Source organism: Apis laboriosa, unplaced genomic scaffold, assembly GCF_014066325.1.
Source record: "Apis laboriosa isolate Shangri-la unplaced genomic scaffold, ASM1406632v1 scaffold22_cov146, whole genome shotgun sequence".
Taxonomy (NCBI): Eukaryota; Metazoa; Arthropoda; class Insecta; order Hymenoptera; family Apidae; genus Apis; species Apis laboriosa.
Window position 1 is genome coordinate 136,395 of NW_025222414.1, and position 23,175 is coordinate 159,569.

The window sequence follows — 23,175 nt, forward strand, 5'->3', positions numbered from 1 at the left end:
TATTTCAACAGATTTATTCAAAAATTTCTTTTCTTTTCGTCCGATTTGAATCTTGGGAAAATGACGATCACCTACGAACGAAATTGTTCAACAAATATCTTCTTCCATATATCTTCTTCCATATACTTTGTTAATTCATTCTAATCCGATCCACCTTTTTTCCTCGACTTGCAAATTAACAACAATTTCGTGGCAAAATTAATACAAGCCCAGGTTTATTCGTACGTGTGTACAATGGAAGAAATGTTCTGAGAGTCGTCGTGCATATATACGAACGTGTATAGTTTAGAAGCGGAGATAATGTCCGAGTTTGTGCGCAACGTTTCCTGAGGGGAAACAATCGGGACGATACAATCTAATTTCTGGGCGTAGAACTTTGCTTTAATCTCAAAATTCCCGCCACGGAGAAACAATATTTTCCACCGTCTAATAGACACTTTTATCTGTCCTCGAACCTCGACAATTGTTCACGCGCGAACAGAGTGCATACATTTTCCACCACCAGCACTTCCCTGCCCCTCTTGTTTCGTGATTCGAAACGATAACGTCTTTAATTAGATTTGAATATTATCCGTGAGAATAATTTTCTTCTTTCTTTCGATTTCGAAAAATTCTTTCGCGAGTTAATATTTTTTGTACAAAAAAAAAAGAAGAAGAATGGTATTATAATAATAATAATAATAATGAAAATCATTTTATATCGGATTTGTATCTCGAAATTTTATACGTGGAAACTGCAAAGATCCATTACAGTCCATAAAAGCATGTTAAATATTAAACCGAAATCTGTTAACAATGGCAGTTTTAAACATTAACAATATTTTTCTCGATACTCGATACTCAACAGATATTTGCAACATCGAAGCAAAGCGATATATTTAAATTTTGAATAACATGATTGGTCCATGGTATAAATTAAAAAAGTTAGCAACTAGAGATGGTAAATTGCGGAATACTTTACTTTATTTTAAAGCTGTTATTTTTTTTTTTCTTTCTTTTTTTTTTTCTATCTATTAATCTAATTTAAAGTAAAGTTAGAATTTCGTTTCGAAATTTTGTTCGATAAAACGATTCGATAAAAACAAATTAATTAATTAAAGTTAGGATAACGAAACGCGCAACTTCTATGCAATATTATATATTTCAAAGAAGAAAAGAATGCATCTTTTAATGCATATCATACTTATGGATATATTCAAAATCGAGTATCGACGACAAATATCGTAAATCAATTTCTACGAATGTTTACACATTCTAATTTCGACGTGAAATTATGTCAGATACGTAACGTATTTATATTTATATATTCATACCCGTATCTCATCAAGAACAAATGCGTTTTATACAAATCCAACATAAATGAAAATTTCATAAATTTATACGCTACGTATTTTAATTATTATTTTACCGTTTCACGGAATCCGCAAAAAAAAAAAAAGAAAAATACTAGACTCTCCTTTAATTATTTATTAAAGGGATTGCGAAACAAAGTTTGCCACGTTTAAAGAACGCGCAAGAAAAAATGGTACAAACTCTTTCAAAGTGGGCCTTTGACGCATCATTTACATTCGTGCTCAAAGTGTTAGCAAATGCGATGAAAAATATAAAACATTCCAGAGATGTGCTCTCAACATTGACGTCACACAACGAATCGATGAGTATAATACACATATCCGCGTATGTACTTTACCATTCCTCGTATGTAACCGACAAACGAATAATTTTTACTCGAATAAAAATATACATATATATATATTTTATAAAAATCGTGTTACCTTGTATCATTCGTGAGACGTAGTTTCCCACGTTTGGAGCGTAGTTAATAATCGACCGTCGTGTTGATAACGCGCCCCACTACTGATAAGTAAACAAAAAGGCTCCGATGGATCGGAACTTCGAAACGATTCGGAATGACTCGGGCAAAGTCGAGCATCGTTCGGGATTCCGCGTCTCGATTCCCATTTCGGCTCGAGTCGGCAATAATCGGGCACGATCGACTAGCGAATACCTTGTTCGCGTCCCTTTCGCAAACCGATCGCGTCCGATTTTCACCGAGTTCAACCGAAGTCGAGTTTTTAACGAATCTTCGCGTTACAACGTATTAAACTATTAAAGAAGGAAAAAAAGAAAGAAAGAAAGAAAGAAAAGACGCAAAGTTATTATCATCTCTCAGTTACACTCATCTTTCTCGCTCGAACGCGACAGATTCGTCCCGTTTGAAATTGGAACTGCTGATTGCTGCCCGAATTGTGTGCTCCATCTTTCTCTCCTCGAGAGTTTCGCGCTTCTTAACGAGCATCGAAGTAAAATCGTGGAAGACGAAGAGGAAGCTAGTGGCGGACCGCAGAGCTGGTTTAATTCGCCGTCAACGAGGCTCGCGTTCTCGGATACATCTCCTTCACTATCCAACGTCGGCGTCCACGCTCTCTTTAATTAGTAGGCTCGCTCCTCGTCCCAAGTATTGTTTCTCGTAACTGGTTTTTCAGATGGAAGGAAAGTGGCGCGGGCGCAAGAGGGGAGGACGTTCTTCCTCTAAAGAGCGGTGAAAGAGGATAGGCACGGAGAAAGGGGAAAAATTCAAAGAAAGAGAGAGATAGAAAGAGAGACGCGGGAAAGGGAGAAGCAGTCAGAAAGCAGATAAATAATAAAGCCGTTGACTTCATAACTCTATTCATTTTTGCGGCGCTTCGACCCTCTCGCGTCCCTCCTCCCTTCCCCCGGCCCTGTGTTCTCCTGTGTTATGTTGAACAATACTGAAAAGAAGAGTCTGAGGAGAGTGGTGGAGTGGATCGGGTGGCGTGGCCGACCGAAGGCCGGGGTTTTAAGCGGCGAGACAACCATGTCCGATTAATTGTGCCCGGAGGACTTGCTCCGCTCAAAGAGGATAATTCACCCATGCTATTTTATTCCTATTAACGCAAGCTTTTGCGCCCACGTCCGGTTACCTCGGATTTTTATCCTTTCCTTCCCTTCCCTTCCCTTCCCTTCCCTTCCCCTCCTTCCGATCGCGCCACGCCAAGATTTAGCGAATTCGCCCCGAAACGGACGGATTGTTTTCTTTTTCCAAACAGGAGACCAATCGCAAATCTATTCCTCTTTCCAGTCGTAAATAACGATCGGTGACAAGAGATAATTTCCACGATGGATAATACGTATCAATGGCGGCAGATGGTGGGAACGATGTTTATCCCACCGATAAACAATACGCGTGACGGGTTTAATTTCGTTAAATCATCAAAACATCGGGTTCATGGAAAAACTTATCGACTTGTTTAATCGTTCATCATCCGGAGTCGATCGTTATTCAAAAAATATTCTGTCAAAAAAGTGTTTGTTTTGATTTTTGTCAAAGACGTTCCCGATATATATTTTAGATCCCGTCCGTTTCGAGTATCACGGATCTTTGGAGGAAGAAGAATAGAAACGGTTTTAGAAAAAAGGTTTTAGAAAAAGGTGTACGGAGATAAATCAGGCTATTTGAAAAAGTTCTGTTCGAGATTGCCAGAGGCCGGGCCGGAAGGAAGGCGTTAAACGGTAAGGTGCGATTGACGTTGATTTACATTCGTTTCGTATTACTATCCACCCAAGTTCCCACGATCAGGTGGAGCTGCTAACTGCTTGTCCAGAATGGGGACAAAGATAGAAGGGAAAGACGCGGGATCAGCACTTTTTTGCAAAACTCTCGAGCGCTCGTACTATTCCCCAAGAATTTATGTCGGCCGGGGCTCATTCATTTCCCTCCCCTCGTATCCCCTTCGACTTTTAAAACGCGACCCGGACGAATAGTTCCTCTTTTACGACCCGGCAAATATCGCGAAATGCGCCGCTATGAAAATAATATCGGGATGGAAAGTTTCCTTTCCGGGGGAAAGTTGCTCTACGTAATTCCTCCGATAATCCGTACGATGAAAATGTACGTATGATATTCCACCAAATATATATATATATATATGCATCTCCCCTTTTATTGTCAAAATTGTTTAAATCGATGGTCCACGATTGAATAGGTATTTTTCTTTTTNTTTTTTTTTTTTTTTTTTTTTTTTGATAAAAATGATTTGACGAAGAAACGCGCGTAACTTATTTACTTTATTATTTACTCTAACGAATCGCTTGGAAACTATGATGAACCCTCGATCGCATAGCGTGGGATACGTAGCAACAGTGGCACGAAAAAATGAATTATTGAAATAATAATCGAGGGAATCAGAGTAAAGCGATAGAAACATGTTGACTCATCCAAAGGGGGAGGAATTACTTCTATTCCAGTAATTTTCCTTATCCTCTCCAATCCTTAATTGACTCTTCGTGAAATCTATCGATGCTTTCTTTTCCTTCTTTTTCCCCACGCCCCCGATACTTACTAATTTGTTACGCTGCAACATCGTTTCGTACTTGAAATTAATTGGAACACTCACCTGAAAAAAAAAAATCAATGTGTTAGTACGAGAAAGAAGAAGAAGAAAAAAAGAAATTATCAACGCGACTATTTTCAACGGCATACATACAGAATAATTTCGCGAACGATCGATCGAAGAAGATCCTTCCTTAAACTTTAAGATATTTAATTCAAAATCGATCGATTCGAAACACGAAGCAAGCTGAGGCTACAGAGAAATGATAGTAAACGAGGAGACAATTCGTGGGAATTGAATACAACATACGCAATTCGAGATAAGATAAGAACACTCGATAATGACGACGTCCATGAGAATGAGTGAAGGGGTAGTGGAAAGGGTTAAAGAGGAACCGTCCCCGTTCAACGTGGCGCAACAATTCGTTCGAAAAAATATTACCATCTATTAATCGTAGTTTGTAATGCGATTTGCATAAAATTTGTGTCCTGATGGAATACGGAATTTAATAACACGCGTGAACGTTGTATCTTGACGAAAGGAAATAAATATGAGAATTAATACTACTATATCTCCGATATATCGCGTTTTATTACGTATATATATATAAATCTGAGTAAATTGCTATACGTGATTAAAAAAAAAAAGTTGAAACTTGAGATCGAATCGATATCGAAATAGATAAATTTTGCATTGGACGTGTGTAGAAAAAAATATCATCGAGTTTAATATTTTTTTTCCCCCGATTTTTAGTGGGAAATGAATTATCGAAATAATGATAAATATTAAAAGATTTTTTTTTCCTCTTTTCCATTCTTCCCTATCCTGTGTTTAATTTTTATTGAAATGATATCCCGATTTAAAATGATGAAATATAATTCATTCAGGAGGAAAGTGAATTATCACAAATTCTTTGTACGATTCTTTGAACGTAAATCTAATTCGTATCTCTCATTGAAAATGAACAAGAATTATCTTCGTTCATCGGAGGATAAAAAAAATGTATCGAAAAGAATAATAATCTTTTCGAGTTTCAATCCTTCGTATCAATCATTTCTTTACAAATTCATCCCAGATTCACAACAGATTACAATTTACATGAACGAAAAACACGCATCCCCTAATTAAACTTTAAGATATATCTATTGTTATATAAAATTGCAAAATTAATCGTATTTTCGAAACGAACAAGAATTATCTTCGTTCATCGGAGGATAAAAAAAATATATCGAAAAGAATAATATATTTTTCAAATTTCAATTCTTCAATCATCAATCATTTCTTTATAAATTCATCCCAGATTCACGATAAATTACAATTTTACCACAAACGAAAAACATACGTCCCCCAATTATTCTATCATCTCGTTGTACAAAATTGCAAAAATTAATCCTACCTTCGAAAATTACAACCCTCCTCCCTCCGAACAGGGGTTCGCATTTCGCATAAAATTCATGGAAGGAAGGAAGCATCACGCTTACTTTTCCCCTCGAAATAATCCCAAGAACCCCGATCCAATTTCGTTCAATGTCCCCGATCCGACGTTTCCTCCCAACATTTCCTTTTCCCACCACCTAGAAATTTTCGTGTTTCGTTCGGTGTACAAGGTTTGGAAGGACGTGCACAACTGTACTTACCCCGCGCAACACGTGTCGGTAAGTACGGATAGACTGGTCGGTAAATAATTTAGCATCCCTTGCCGCCCGCCAGTCTGCCGCCCTGTCTGTAAATCCGCGATAGAGCGGATGGATTCCCTCCTCCCTCCTCCCCCTTTACCCTTTCTCGTTACAGAGAATGGCGAATCAATTACGGGCGGGCATAGTTGCACACGCGGCCCATAATCGAGCCGGCCGATTGACATCTGCCGGCCGAGCGCTGTTGTTGGATTCGACGCTCGCATGGGGACAACGAGCGAATCTCGAGTGTCTTTTTGCGCTTTTCTCTTCTTTCCTTCTTTTTTTTTTTTTTTTGCCCCTCCACTCTCTCTCTCTCTCTCTTCCTTTTTATTTTTCAACTCGAAGTTGGGGGACTCGGATGGGAACTCACCGTCCTTTCCAATTTGAAACGGAACGGGAAATCTGGGTCGCTGAAATTCTCTCGAGTGAGTGTGCCGATGTCTGAGCCTTATATACCTTATATCGGAAACTGGAAGAGGGGATTAAAGGTTTTGGGTTTATAATTGGCAGCGAGAGATAATTGGGGACGATCCTTTTTTTTTTTTTTTTTTAATTTTTTTGAATAAATGGGAGGGAATAAATGATAAATATCGACGACAAGAGGTACGGAACGTAAGATTCTTTGTCGTTTGGGACGATTGTTCGCCAGACTTTTAGCATCGAAGTTTGTATATTCGGTGTATCTGTCTGAAATCTCGAAACGACGACGAGAACGAGGGTAATAACGTTTACACGTTCAATTATATTTTTCTCGTTACTATTAATTCATAAATTGGTATTGGAAAAGAAGGAAATTTCGAATATTGCTTTACGAATAAAAAAAAATAGTACACTTCTCCTCCCTCCGATCCTGTTCATCGACCACTTTTTAAACGATACACTTTACAACGTAATCAACAGTGTATAAAAATAAGTATACTCTATATCCTCAAAACACGATCCTCTCCTCCTTCGACCTAAATACCAACCAAAAGACGAATATCTCCGCACCCTCCCTCAACGACAATCCAATTAACCCGGATATAATTTTTACCAAGCGCATCGTTAAATCCTTTCTCAAGTAACAAGAATTCCCCCACAAAGGAGGCAAAAGACTATATATATAAATCCGGTTGGCGTTTCAAAACACGTTTCCCTCGAACCGTTCCAACAAAACAACGAATCTGTTTGTAGCAGAGAGAGAAAGAGAGGCACGGGAAGGAAGGTTAAGATAGGAGGTGGTTATCGGCCGAGATTTGTTCCACACGCGTGGAAGTCGAGTCGGAGGAAGAGGAGGAGGATTCGGTACCGACAACAGCCAATCCTAATTCGGGGCTGGAATAAAGCGCCGTCCACGACGTGTGAACGGGGCAGATGCCTCTTCTCGCTCCTCGAAAAAAGTTCTCACCCCCGGCTGAGATCAAGAAGTTTCTCGCATTTGGATACGAGGGGGGAGGGCCTAATCTATTCCCGTGCGGAAATACCTGCCTCGATTTGCACGCCCGTAATTTATGGAATCTTCTTTCTCCTCGCGTGAATGCCTCGCGCTTTTCCACGCTCTTCTTTCGTTTCCTCCACATGCATATATATATATATGAATGTGTGCGCGTGTATATGTATGTATATGTATATGTACTAGGCGCACGTTATTCCACGGATCTCTTCCTCTCGCCGAGCAAGATGTAATTTACAAGTATACGATAAATTTTATGAACGTTTGTTCAGATGCTCGGAGGAGGCGATTTTTTCTTTTTCTTCTTTTTTTTTTCTCCCTCTTCCTTTTCCTATTTTCGAGGGACCTTTTCACGTTTCTACTCTCGTTTTGATAGGGTAGAATTCTGGGGAAGAGCCGGGGAGAGATTACGATTTTAAGTGGTCTGGAGGATGTATTTTCTTCCTGCTTGTACGGATTCAGGTATGAAAAGGTAAGAAGGGAGTAGTCTCGTAAGAGTCTCTTATGGAAGAGGGTTTCTAACGAGGGAAGGTTTGCGGTTTGTAATCTCCTGCTTGATCATCTGCTTTCCTGTATTCCTATTTAATGATTCAGACAATTATCGTGCAAATTTTCGAAATTTTACAAACTCTACTCGTTTACGTTTCTTTAATCGAAAAAAAAAAAAAAAAATTAAAGTTCAATATTCGTTCTCATGATATCGATCTCGAAGCAAATAAACGATCTCGATTCAGTTTTCGATACTCGATAAATAGAGGGAGATCTCTTTCCCGAGATTATGAGATTAGAATTTATAACCGCGATCACGTTGACAAATTTACCTTTTATGATAAGAGGGAGAAAGCAATATCCATAAATCAAAGTGAAAGAAGAAAAAGTGGCTGGGTTTCGAGCAGCTTCTAATCTCGGTAAGTGTTGCACGAATCTAGTTAAATACGGATTTATCTTACACAGCTCTCGATACACAGTTTTTCGTAGCCAATCTGATGGTGAAATATGAAATTCCAAGCTCCTAGGATGTATATATATATATATATATCTTTTGGAAGATGCGATCTCCGTTTCAGATGCGTTCACGATCCCAAAACCGTGTCCAAAATTCAAAGCCATCCCTTACATAGGAGGGCTGGTCGGTAGGGTATGGTGAAACGTATCGCCGATCACAATCGCGTATTCTAAACTAACCGGGGATCCGTTTTCAGTTTTATCCATTCTACATCTGCGAAATCTGTACATTCGAATCCCGCCGTTCTAATCCCTTCCCTTTATTACACTAATCACGTGCCCTGGTGGTCCCCAGCTCTCCCCTCCCTCTCTTTCTCTCCCTCCATTCCCCCCCCCCGATCGCTTTATCATCTCGTTTCCAAGCACCGTTTAAATTTACGGCCGCGCAATTCGCAAAGACGACAATGCCGTTGACACGCGTGCACTCCACGGTATTAATCTGATTACGGGAGCAATGGATCGAGGGCAAATGCTGCGTTGCCTGCGTCGTTTCGATCGTACTGCCCTACTGCACCGTAACCACCCTCTCGCACTTCGCAAGATCAAGTTTTTCCGTATATAATTATAACAAGCTTTAAATTCGTGTATATATCGAAGCAAATTAATATCGAATAAAATAAGAAGAAAAATGCTCGAATTTTATTTACCCTTTTTTCGAAAAAATCATTGAATGGAAAAATAACACTCGGTCGATTACTACTGGAAATAATTTAAAAATAATTTTAATTAAATTTCATAAGAGGAATAGAAAATCATATATATATATCGAAGCAAATTAATATCGAATAAAATAAGAAGAAGAATGCTCGAATTCTATATTCTTTTTCGAAAAAATCATTGAGTGGAAAAATAACATTCGATTACAACTATTGGAAATAATTTAAACGATTTCATAAGAAGAACAAAAAATCATGAAAGATATATATTCGTTATATTTCCCCTCTTATTCCTTAATCGCTTCAACCAACGTTGAAGCAATGAAAACAAGAAGAAGAAGAAGAGGAGGAGGAGGAAGAAGGGGGCCCTCGACTCGCTGTTTCGAAACGAAAATCATCCCTACCGACGACACGAAAGGGTAGGGTGGATTCGCGTTAAAAAGAATTTCTGGGAAACGATCAAGGGGATTTCGTTCTAATCTGTTCGACGGATAACGATCGGTTTCGTTCGGAGGGGAGGGGAGAGAGAAAGAGGGTAAAGAGGCGAGGGGTGGGCCTTGCTCGGCGGAGCAGATTGGCTTGCACGGCAGAAACTCCCAAAGTCGGAAGCTCGTTATGTGCAGCACGCAAACACACGACTCGAAATTATCTTCGTAATTAACTGCACTTCTTAACATAACGCATGGCGTGCCAACCGGGCCCAGACGGCGGGAATACGTATTTGGCGGAATCTACCCAAGACGATATGTAACCCGAAACTGAACGGCACCAGCTGCTAGCCGCCTCGCCCTTCGTGTCTGCACTGTTACACGTGCTCGCCTATCCCGACCCTGTACAACCCGGCCCAGCAAACAGCGTGTGTCCCATAACTCGCGATATCGCGCCCTCCCTGGCAAGAGGAAAAGTATTCTGTTTGCGCGAGGGTAGGGAGGAAGTGGTAGGGAGGCTGGATCGCAAGGATCTTGGATTTTGGGGATTTTGGAGATTTTGAGAGTGGTAATATGGATGGGGATAATTATTTGGCTCGTTTGAATCTCTTAAGTTTGGGGAGTTTGAAATAATGAAGATATGAAGGGTGAATAGGTGTCGTTTTTTTTTTCCAATGATAATTTGGAGTTTGAAATATTTGAAATAATGATAATTTAGATCATTCGGATTTGTTAAATGGAGATTTTGAAACGTAGTAATCGATGGAAATTAAGAAATAGGTGTCGTTCTTTTCTCCAATGGTAATTAGGATCGTTTGGATTTCTCAAATAGAGGATTTGAAATACGGTAATCGTTGGAAATGAAGAAATAAACGTTTCTTTTTCCAATCATTTGGATTTCTTAAACTTCTTTAAAAGATTTTGAAATTTAATAATCGAAATGAAGAAATAGGTGTTTTTCTTTTTTCCAATGATAATTTCGATCACTCGGATTTCTTAAATGGAGATTTTGAAATATAGTAATCGAGAGAAATGAAGAAATAAGTATCTTTTTTTTTCCAATGATAATTTGGATCATTCGGATTTCTTAAATGGAGATTTTGAAATATAGTAATCGATGAAAATGAAAAAATAGGTGTCTTTTTTTTCCAATGATAATTTGGAATTTGAAATATAGTAATCGATAGAAATGAATAAATGGGTGTTTTTCCAATGATAATTTTGATCATTTGGATTTCTTAAATGGAGATTTTGAAATATCGATGAAAATGAAGAAATAGGTATCTTTCTTTTTTTCCAATGATAATTTGGAGTTTGAAATATAGTAATCGATGGAAATGAAGAAATAAGTATCTTTTTTTTTTCCAATGATAATTTGGATCATTCGAATTTTATAAATAAAGATTTTGAAATATAGTAATTGATAAAAATGAAAAAATAAGTCTTTTTTTTTTCCAATGATAATTTGAAACTATAATAATCGATAGAAATGAAGAAATGAGAGTCGTTCTTTTTTTCAATGATAATTTGGAATTTGAAATATAATAATCGATAGAAATGAAGAAATGGGCGTTTTTCATTCTTCCAATGATAATTTTGATCATTCGGATTTCTTAAATGGAGATTTTGAAATATCGATAAAAATGAAGAAATAGGTATCTTTCTTTTTTTCCAATGATAATTTGAAGTTTGAAATATAGTAATCGATGGAAATGAAGAAATAGGTGTTTTTCTTTCTTCCAATGATAATTTGGATCGTTCGAATTTCTCAAACGGAGAGTTTGAAATACGATAATCGATGGAAATGAAGAAATAACCGTATCTTTTTCCAATCATTTGGATTTAAATGGAGGGTTTGAACGAGGATGAAGAAATTTATTGTTTCGACAAACTTTCGATTTGATTTTCAATTTGCTTTATCACCTCGAATTAATCGAAAGAAACTAAACATCTTTTATTTATATCGATGCAATCGCTGGTTTCGAAAATAAACCAAGGCGAAGAGAAAAGCGTGCCAAGTTAATTGTCCCATTGTTCGACAATTCGTTATTTAAATTTGAAAAAGTAGAGTGCGATAACGTAATTTTCCATCTCGTTACTGGGGATGAGTCTGAAAAAAATATTCGAATTGGTAGAATGGTGGTGTTTACCAGAGCTGCAAATTGTTTACCAAAAACCGAGATTTTCATTCCGACTATTGTTTTTCCCACCTACCATCAGGCTCTCTCTCTCTCTCTCTCTCTCTCTCTCTCTCTCTCTCTCTCTCTCTCTCTCTCTCAGGCAAGCCTCTCTACAACAACCCATTGATTTTCCCTGTTCCGCCCCGCTCAAAATTTTCATTTTCCGCGTATACCATGATTTCACAGCACGTTGTTAATTGACGGCTTAAACGAGTCGTTTTATTGCCTCGATACCGAGATAATCTTTGTAATTAGATCGATTGGTATGCAACGCTTACGCAAGGATCCTTCGTTTCGCTTAATTGGAAACAATTTTAAAATTTAACGTAACGCGTATGTAAATGTAGATTTAAGTCTAGATAACTGGTTCAGCGATATTTCTGTATCGCGAAGGCTTTTTCACGCTCTTCCTGTACATATATATATTTTTTTTTTCCACATTTAAACGTGAAATTGTCATCAAAGGACGACAAGTCGCCATCTTCTTGGAGAAGATTGGAGAAACGCCTCTGTAATAATAAACTTGTCTCAAAAACTGTTAAACTCACGAGTATCGTTGTTTACTTTGGCTATAAAAATAACTTTTTCACAGTCACGTTAAATAATTCGTTCACGTAAATAGAATTAAAAAAGTGTCAAAGTTTATCGAATGCCCTTTCTTTTCTTTTCCTCTCTTCTCTTCAAACGTAAAAAAATTTTGCGCTTATTCATTATCATCGTATTCGAACAATCTCGATTCACCTCGGCGAATAATCGTAATACTCACTCACAGTTTAGTAGGGTACTATAGTAATGATATACAGTATATAGCAAAATGGAAAGCAAACTGGTCACAAAATAGCCTTCTATAACCTACATTGAAGTTCACCGACCCGATTCTTCAGAATCGTTTCCACGAAACATAGCTATTTCTCGGACACTTCATAGAATGTTTCAGAAAATATATTGTTATAACTTGTCGATAAGTCACGTCAATGTATGTTACCTTATTTCTCTCGAATACAAGATTATCCCTCGTATTCGGAAATTTCACGGAATTCCTTAAACCTTTTCTCCTTAAACCTTCCTTCCTCCCTTCCTCCCAAAAAAAAAAAAAAAAAAAATAAAAAATTCGCAATTATAAATCGAAAATTAAAGATCAAAACGTTAAAAAAAAGAAAGAGAAAAATACGTCCACCTGTCGCTATCCTTCAAACAAAAGGAAAACAACTTTCCAAACCTTCCAACATCGGATATTTCTCTTTCTCCTTCTGTGAAAACTGTCGATTATCCACTCTTGCTTGTTCACTCGTCCGTCCGAGCGTCGATTTTCCGACGATTCTTCCGAAATCAATTTCTCGAAATCTAAACGATACGGAAAGGATTCTCGAACGCGGGGAGGGAGGGAATTCGAAAGGGAATTACGAGGGGGAAGGGGTAAGTTGTAATAGTTCAGTTTTCTCTTCGGCTAAGCCAAACAAACTGACGTCGTGACACTGGAAGCAGCCAAACAGTTGCATCCAGGTTTAGCTGAAAAGGCACCAAAGTTCCTTCTGTTGCTCATTGCGTTTAGCTTGTTTGTTCCCGTTTGTTGCACACGTACACAGAGCCCCTGTTGAAACGTTATTTATTTAATAGGCGACTCCTCCTCCCTTCCGCGAAATAACTGATGGATGACGCGATGTCGTATTTTTTTTAAATACCGCAGAGGAAAGAAGTGAATTGCAATTCGTTGGATGAACGTTAAACGTTGGTGGTATTATAAAGATGGTATTTGAAGACGGTGGGGTAGTTGTTGCAAGAAGCTGGAGAAAGAAACTGGCAGGCAAAGCAGGAAACGACAAAGTCAACTATACGTATAAAATGTGGTTGTAATGGTCCTTTTCCTTCTTTTTTTTTCTTTTCGTGTTTTTTTCTTTTTTCGTTTCTGTTTTTTTTTTTCCAAGGAAGAAAAAGACGAGCAAGACACACTTTACTTTGGAAAGGCACACACAAAATTGTGAAGAAGAAAATTGTGTACGCCCTGCATGAAATACTGTTACGGTAACTTAGAATAGAGACGTTGATAATTTTCATTTTTCATCCTTTTGCGCTCTTTCTTTCTCTTCTTTTTTTCATCTTCTCTTTTTCTTGCCTCGTTATCCTCGCAACCAACTTCAAACACACTTGGGCGATCTTATTATCAAAAGAGTCTATAAATTCTACTCTGAACGTGACACGTAATAGCTCGTTGAATTCGGCCCGTCGATGTCGATAATACAGCAGTGACGATAAAATTATAGATAGATTCCGCTTGAAGAAGAAGAAGATATCGATATCTTAAAATTTTATTCCACGCAGTTCTTTTTGAACGTTGATTCTAAAAAAAAAAAAAAAAAAAAATGAAAGTTTAATATAATTATTAAAAATAAATAATCATCGAACGAAAAATCGAACGAAATAAAAGTAAAAGAAGAAAATAGCGGTAATGCGATACCCTTCCCTTCCGAATTTTTTTGTCATCCATGCTCTTTCCAAATGTCGCCCTTTTTTTTTTTTTTTTTTCAAGCATCATCATGCTCTCGGTCGGTACGCTAGATGCACAGTGTAGCTACATCAAAGGCAGCAGAGTCGCGCGCGAATACATTTTTCAACCTGTCTAATTATCTGACTCTTGAAAAGTCCGTCGGCATTCAATTTCGCTGAAATTTATTCGCTAGACGCCATGCTCCAGTAATTTTTAATAATAAAAGTGAAATTCCCCAAAGAGGATCGTTCGTGTACGCGTATACGGAAGAAGGTAGTGGTCGAAGGTAGTCACAACACAGGGATAAATGTGCATCCTGTCGGTGGTTTATACATAATTATGAAGAATTACTTGAATTATTATTCGTATCTCGTAGTTGATAATAAAATATAATTTTGACATATTGTCGATTGACCACTGTCCGTTTAATAAAAATATTATTTTTTATTCGGTTATATCGGGTTAAAATTTTGTAAAAGATAAATTCATTTTATTGGCTGGAAAAAAAAATGCTATTGTTCGATCGTTAAATTGCGAAGAATACATACGAACTTTGCAATTTATTTTTTACACGATTATACGCTTTACTCTCCCTCTCTCTCTCTCTCTCTCTGTTGTGAAAAATACAAATTTTTCTCTCCAATACTTTTATAGTGCTCCCAACGCAGTTAAATAATTTCACTTTATCGAACAGCGTTTCCCTTGCATGCTTTTCCCTCCTCTATTCGCGTTGGCTTGCGCGAAACTTGACCGGTTTAAAGATCCCCAAAGAAATCTTGGGAAACGGAACTATTGAATATAAACTACCTTGACACGTGAGCTTTCTCGATTTACGTATTTCGAATTCAATTCAATTTACAATTGAATTATTGTTGATACAAAGGGGAGATATAACATTTTCCAAGTTAATATATATATACTTCACGCATGATAATTTTAACCTCTAACGAATTATTCGTGCGAGTAAATAATTCTTTTCATTTTAAAAAATTTAGGAAGAAAAATAAAAAAAATTAATCGCGCGAATTGAAAATCTCGAAGAAGAAACTTTAACCCCCTCCCCTTCGTACTCGATATTACGATATTACGTGTAAACTGTTAAATCGATTAAAAAGTTAAAGGATTATTAAAATGGAAGTTCAACTGACGAAGGGAGGGAGGGATAGATGGAGTCAAAATTCAGAGTTGACTTATGGAACGGGAGTGGGGGGTTGGAGGGGAGAGGGGTGGAATCTTCCGAAAGATTTAAAACATCACAGTTCGTGCACAACGACTCGCAAATTTGTCGTTTACTCGACCGTCTAGAAACTTTCCCCCAAGTTTTCACATAGAGTGTAACTCTTCTTTCTCGCAGCTGCGCCGCATTCCGTGCTTTTCGCGCTTCATCCATTGTTCATCGTTCCGCCCTCGCCGACTCGGATGGATAAATTAGCCGTTTAATTCGCCTTTAATTAAAACCACCACCACCACCCTTGGCCACCCTCGGCTATCATAACTAATTCCGCGAAATCTCGGTTTAAATTCTTTCACCACGATTCATTCGAAACACGTAACTACGATCTTATTACTTAACAAATTATTTCCCTCTCCTCCTACGCATTTTTATTCTTATTTTTTTTTTTTTTTTTTTTTCAAAATCATCACCTCACCATCAATTCGCAAATTGATATCTCGCGCGCAAACCTCAACTCGTAACGAAACCGAAAACAAATTAACACCAAAACAATCCAACCAACCGGTGTCAATATCAATCCTTCGTAATTCAAACGTAAACAAACATGCACACACAGTACCGCGGACACAATTCAGTTACGTAGCCATGAAATTACCATGGAATAATATATTTCACAAGGTAGGAGGACGAACCGCGAACGACCGTGAATTAAACGCTTGATCCCCCCCCCCCCCCACTCCTCTCCGAATATTTCGATTAAAACACGCGTGGAGTCGCGGAGGAGACTCGATGGGGGAGGGGGAGGAGAGGCACGTCCACCACCGCTTTGGACTTCCGCCGTGGTATTGATTACAAATTCAGATAACATAACGAGCTAACGAGCGATAATTATCGCGCTCTCGCCGCCCGAATCTCGGCGAGAGTGATTTAATCAACTTCGTACACACGTACGCGTATAACACGTGTGTACACAGGCGAAGCGGGAGGGCACACGCGTTAAGCGGCTGTGGCCTTTAACCTGGGTGTTAAACGGGTTGAAGGGTGATTAACGGGACTCGTCATTCACCAATTATATACCGATTGATAGATTGATAAACCTATATATCGGCGTGCTAAGAAAATATGTGACTTACAACGTGTGACGGGAGTGGATTAGATTGCGTAGATCCAATCAATGGTGATTCAATTGTTTCGTGTGGATTTTCCACGCGACGACCGACACTCGATCGATGGAAATTTTGTTTTGAAACGAGTTATATTTGGCGTGAATAATTGATATTTATCCATAAGGTGGATAATTGTGGATAATTGAACGAGGAGTGGGTGTGCTTTGCTATAAAAGAGAAAGAAGTATTGATAAAATAAGAGTGATGATAATATTAAAAATTTGCTCTTCGACGAAATAGAGGATAAAGTTAGGATAGAGTTTAGTTCCTACGAATGCCGCTACAGTGCGCTTCACGCGTAGTGATTTTCTCGCAAGTAGAATCGTCATGTTGATTTACAAATTGTTGTGGAAAAGGGAGTGAGGTATACTTACCTGGCGCAGAGGTAACCGTGATCACAAAGGCGGTCCCTCCAGGGCGAGGCTTTTCCATTGCACTGTGGATGAGCTGACCCCTGCGAATACCCCTAATGTGGGTGTCTCGAGCGTATAATTTTTGATAGTCGGGACTTGCGTTCGCGCTATCCCGCAAAGTATTAATCACAAAAAATAAATAATCTCTCTCTCCAATCTTCACAAGAAATCTATTTGTCGAGTAAAAAATACGTTCTCTCTCTCATTTTCTTCCTCTTTTCTCTTTCGAGAGTAAAAATTTTTTACAATAAAATTACTTATGCAAAAAGCATTTCACGAGGGGGGATATAGGTCAATTAGAAATTTCCATAAATATTCGCCAATTTTCTCACCCTAAGTATTTTATATACTTATTATTACGACACTGTGTTAAAAAGAGAAAAAAAAAAAAAACATCATGAAATTTTAATAGGGGCGAGATCTTTATATATAAGTGAATTTCTTACCAAGTCGATTTCGAGCGATCCCAGATAAGCGGGAGCAACGTTATAACAAAATAACGTTCCAGTTGCATGCATTAATGAAAAGTGAAATTGCTCTCTTCTTGATATCGTGGAAATTGTTTCGGAATCACGAATCGTTTCGAATGATCGAAATTAACGTCATGAATGCGCCATGCCGTATTTGCTTTGAATAATTGAAACTCTACCGTTTCGCCACATCATGAATTGTAAATATTATCCGTGACCCTTCCAGGCATCTTACGCTCTATTAAGTGCGGTTAACTAGCGTTGCGACCAGAAGTGTACTATTAAACTTAGTTGGGAATGGTGTACTCGAGCGAACTCGGGACAAGTGGCAATGTTTACGTTTACAACGTGTTTATTGTTGTCGCGATAACAAATTTCGAAGATCTTTTTTTTATCTTATATATAATTCGAGTAATTAACGTTCAAATTTAAATTTCAAATTCTTGCTTATTTTCTAATCCCTCGTTTTCTTTTTCTTTTTTTTTCCTCCCCTTTTTCTTTCCGTTAAGTATAACAATATAATGTAAATTGTTCATCGAATAAAATTTATTTGCTGGAAAGAAAAAATCACTTGAAAATTCACTTTTTAAGTTAAATGAACGAGAGATGGAAAAATTTCGTTTGTCGGGATAAGCAAACAAGCGAGAGGAATTTAATCATTAATTCGATTTATCATTATTAACGCCTCCGAATCACGCATGGTGAAAAAGCAACGCGATCGATTCTTCATTAAATAAACACACGTTTCCGCACTGGTCACTTGGAAAGCCAAATCCACATAAAAACATTTCATTCCACTTTTTTTTTTTTTTCGATCTATTTTTATACGAGAATCGCCATACTCGCGGTTCCATCCATCCATCCATCGTTATCATCGCGCCACTTTCTGTTACTTTTACAACCGCCGCATTTGGAATTAAAACCGATTCCACGAGGAAGAGAAAAAAGGAGGGGGAGGAATGGAGGAAGGAGGAGGGAGAGAGGGAAAAAAAAGGAAGGAAGAGACGAGAGATGTGGTTTGATTCGAACAAATATCAATTTGAATACTAATGGAAGTACCCTGGCCTGGCGTTGCCTGTGATTTTTCACGAAAGGGAAGGGAGTAAAAAAGGAGAAGTAAAAGTAAAAACGTGTACTGAGGCGAATCAGATCGTGGCTGAACAGCGCGTATAACTCGAAAGTAACTATGCATGATGTCAATAACATTTAACTTTAATAGAACGTAATTACTTTCCCTTCCTATCGATTCTTCCCCACCTCTCGCGAACCTTTCTCTACTATACGTGCACGCGCACGTGTAAAGTATTAACAAGATTCGATAAATATTCAAGATTTTTTTTTCTTTCCTTCATTTTTTTAACATCATTAAATTCGTTATTTTCGCGTTGTCGCGGCTCTTTCGACGAAAAAGAACGACCTCACGCGTCGTTGTTTCCGCCTCTTCAATTTCAAAAATTATAAAAAGCATGACAGTTTGACGAATAAAATTTCTTCAGACAAGTATATACACAAATTACTACGGTCTCGCGACGAAAAACGAGTAATGAAAAAAAAAAAAAACGGAAGGGGGGGAGGGGAAAAAATCTTATTACATAACAAAGGAAACCAATGAAATTAAATTACAAAAGAATCACGTATTCACTTGAAAAATAAATAACGAATCGCTTTAACAACGCCGTATTCCGTAGAGAAAAGAATATTTCGCGATTCGTTCTCCCCCCTTCCCCCCAGAATCTGGAAACGCGAAATCCACAACGCGTCACGTAACTCGAAACGTCGAGATTTACGATTCGTGATGCACACACGTTCACGCGTGTACACGCGCAATATTACGTTTCAGAAATATATATATACGTAGTCATAAGTCGCGGACAATTTTCTGTTACCTGTGTGATCATTTTTATCGCGGTTCTGCAAACGAGCAAAAGTGTATAAAGAGAGAGTATAGGGGAAGGGGGAAATCGAGCAAATATGGAGCGTAGATGGGAAATAGTAATAAACAGAGGAGGTGAGGGAGGGGAAAATGAAAGAATGAGAGGACATAATACGTAATAAAGGAAGTAGCCACGAAATAAGGGAAAATTGTCTACGAGTTACATCCTTCCGGGACACTGTTTTCCCTTCCATATCGTTTCTCTCTCCCTCTCTTTCTCTCTCTCTCTCTCTCTCTCTCTCTCTCTATATATATATATATATATATATATATATATATGTACACATTTTCCCTTACGATCCTGCCGAGTCAATAAATAATACGGTGTAACAATTTTGATAAAATTGTATATTTTTTTCCTTCCCGCCAGCGGGGGGGGGGGGGAGGACGATTAATGAAGTTGAGAAATTTCGACGCTCCGTTATTAAATTTATTTTATTTTATTTGTTTCGTACGATATATATCCTGTGTATTTTTTTCCTCCCTTTCTTTTTTTTTCTTTTCTTTCTTTCTTTCTTTCTTTTTTTTTTTTTTTTTAATAAAAGTTGTAATGAATAGAATACGAGAGCGGGATATATAAATTACATCGATAAAACGTGATGAAAAATTGACTTTGTTCGTAATATCATTTTTGCCACCGGTTGGCATTAAAAGTTATATACCATCGTGACATTAAATCGAATGGAGTTATTGTTCAATTTCATTAATCTTTTATGCAATATCTTATGCGATATTATGTTTTACACGTGTACGTTTATTGTTTTAGAGTGTGTCGCGATTTTTCATTTTTTTTTTTTGTTTTTTTTTGTTTTTGTTTTTGTTTTCTTTTGTTTTTCACGACGAAAATATTTTCTCGTTTATTAATTGTGTTAATATATTTGAGGTTATCGTGGAAAGATATATATATATATATATAATTTAAATTATTTGTCAATTTTATTCTGATGTTTTTAAAAATTTTATTTTAACATTTTTCGAAAAGGATATCTTTTTTTCTCTCTCTCTCTTTTGCAAATTTAAGCGACACTAACTTTATTTTTATTTTAGCTATTAATTCCTATTGTATTAATAAATACGTGAATTTAAACAAGTGTTTGGATCCTCCGTTGGTATATTGGATCTCGAACGTTTAATTGAACACTGTTTCGAGCAAACAGAGACACTGCGGTTTCGCGGAATCGTAGATAATCTAAATTACTATTTCGACGTGATATTAAACAAGAGACAGAGGGAGGGAGGGAGGGAGGGAGGAGGGGAAAAAAGGAAAAAAAATTTCAGTGACGAGAAAATCTCGAAATTACGCGATGGCAAAGCGAAGGAAATGGAGTCAACCGCGTAGAATTTAATTGGAATGGTACAAAATAAATAATTGTTCCATCTCGTCGATGTAGATATTTCTAAACGAATGGAAACACAAATTGCATAAAACTGTATTATTATAATTTTTCGTATGCAAATATATAATCACGCGAATTATATAATTAATCGTTGAATTTATGAACGATATATATATATATATACATGTATAACGAACGATCCTCGTTAGTCAAAACTGCTTTACAATTTAAACATTGTAATTTTTCATCCAATATTGTGGAAAAATATTTCTTTTTAGATTATTATATATTATTATATATATATATTCTTTTTCGATTCTTTTTAGATTAAAAAATACAGTGATTCATTTTTTATTTAATCGTTGTTCTACGATCATAAAGTTTATTGATCAAAGTAATCACTGTACGATAAATTATCATTAACGATCTTCTGTCATAAACCAATTTGTTAATCTCCATTTGCCTAATATCATTAAATTACACGTGTTTACAAATATATATCAATATTTACCTCGTATTATTAGGCAATATTATAAGCAAATATCTAATCGTGTATATTTACAAATAGAAATTTAAACATAAATGAACTGATAACGAGAATCGAAACAAATTAGAAACAAAAATGAATCGATATGATCGGCCGATTAATTAAATTAAATCCTAATACGATTACTTTCTTGCTCTCGATCGTAAGAAAATGCGATATCGTTAGTTTAAAGTGAAAAAAAAAAAAAAATAAAAAATAAAAAAGGGGAGAAAAATTCCAAATCACAAGGGATTACGCCATCGTTACGCCGGTCTCCTAATACGAGCCCTCGAGGGTTCATCAGACGGCGAACGGGTTCCAACAAAATTCAGAATTCTAAATATAACGTCCATATTGTATTCCCGTGGCCGAGCATAATGAGTCTTCGTGGCGACAACGGTGGTTTACAAAGAAATCGTAGGCGAGATCGTGCCCCAGCTCGTCGCAACACCTATGATTTGCGACCAAACAACTCGCCCTCTTCGCACGACAATGTGCGCCAACTACACGTTCACGTATCCAAGCCATGCACACCTGGATACAGGGTGGACTGAAAAACTTCGAAAATCTTAAAAAAAAAAAAAAAAATTTATAATACCTTCGACTTCGAGAAAAAAACTTTGATCTCTTTAAACGTATCTTTGAATACACGATCCTAATTTCAATACTCTTGATTAGAAATATTCCAATTCAGAATCTACGTGGAAAATTCGTTGCATCTAGGAACGAGTGAAAAACCCCGTACAAAATGAAGAATCTGTTTAACCATTTTTGAATACAGGATAAATCAAAAAGAAATTCTAATCAATTCTAATTTCAAAAATTTTGATGTACAAATACCAATTTAAAATATACTACGTGGAAAAATCATTGCATCTAGGAACGACTGAAAAAAATGTTTGCACACTCTGTACAAAATGAAGAATCTGTTTAAGCATTCTTGAATACAGGATGAATCAAAAAAAGATTCTAATCGATTCTAATTTCAAAAATTTTGATGTACAAATACTAATTCAAAATATACTACGTGGAAAAATCATCTAAGTGAAAAAAATATCTGCACACTCTGTACAAAACGAAGAATCTGTTTAAGCATCCTTGAATACAGGATGAATCAAAAAGAGATTCTAATCGATTCTAATTTCAAAAATTTGGATGTACAAATTCAAAATATACGTAAATAAAATTGCATCTAGGAACGAGTGAAAAACCCTGTAGAAAATGAAGAATCTTTTTTCTTTAAGCATGCTTGAATACAGGATGAATCAAAAAGAGATTCTAATCGATTCTAATTTCAAAAATCTTGATGTACAAATACCAATTTAAAATATACTACGTGGAAAAATCATTGCATCTAGGAACGAGTGAAAAAAATGTTTGCACACTCTGTACAAAATGAAGAATCTGTTTAACCATTTTTGAATACAGGATAAATCAAAAAGAAATTCTAATCTATTCTAATTTCAAAAATTTTGATGTACAAATACCAATTCAAAATATATTACGTAAATAAAATTCGTTGCATCTAGGAACAAGTGAAAAACCCTATAGAAAATGAAGAATCTTTTTTCTTTAAGCATGCTTGAATACAGGATGAATCAAAAAGAGATTCTAATCGATTCTAATTTCAAAAATCTTATTAATTACTCGATACTACAAATATCAATTCGAGAGTTTGTACGTTCGATTCGATCTGCACACTCTGTATAAAATGAGGGATCTCCTTAAGCGCCCAACATGGACAACGTGGGAGAGGCGTGGAGGCGCGTAGAAAGGCGTAAAGTGGCGGTGTGTAGCACGAGATTTTCGCGTGCACCAATTGCATGACGTGCCCCATTCCACGCCATCGTCCTTTTCTTACCCTTGGCGAACGACGCATCCTCTCTCTCTCTCTCTCTCGCTCGCTCTCTCTTGCCACCGATATTAAGTCGACGATTTC

The 23,175-nt window shown here is 37.0% G+C and overlaps 1 protein-coding gene and 1 non-coding gene across 3 annotated transcripts in view; one reads left to right on the forward strand and one right to left on the reverse strand.

The window, feature by feature from the left end:
- Positions 1-23,175, reverse strand: part of LOC122713137 (lachesin) — a 218,036-nt gene that overhangs the window by 119,720 nt on the left and 75,141 nt on the right. Inside the window, exon 1 of one of the 2 annotated variants that reach the window (XM_043933346.1) lies at positions 1,776-1,836. The exons of the other annotated variant lie outside the window; for it this stretch is intronic. Coding sequence (XP_043789281.1) covers positions 1,776-1,785 — 10 coding nt within the window. The 5' untranslated portion in view covers positions 1,786-1,836. Of the gene's footprint in view, positions 1-1,775; positions 1,837-23,175 lie in introns of those variants that run through there. 2 annotated transcript variants of the gene reach the window in all.
- LOC122713147 lies at positions 16,924-17,086 on the forward strand. The gene has a single exon (XR_006346454.1). It is a non-coding gene; the product is annotated as a U1 spliceosomal RNA (small nuclear RNA).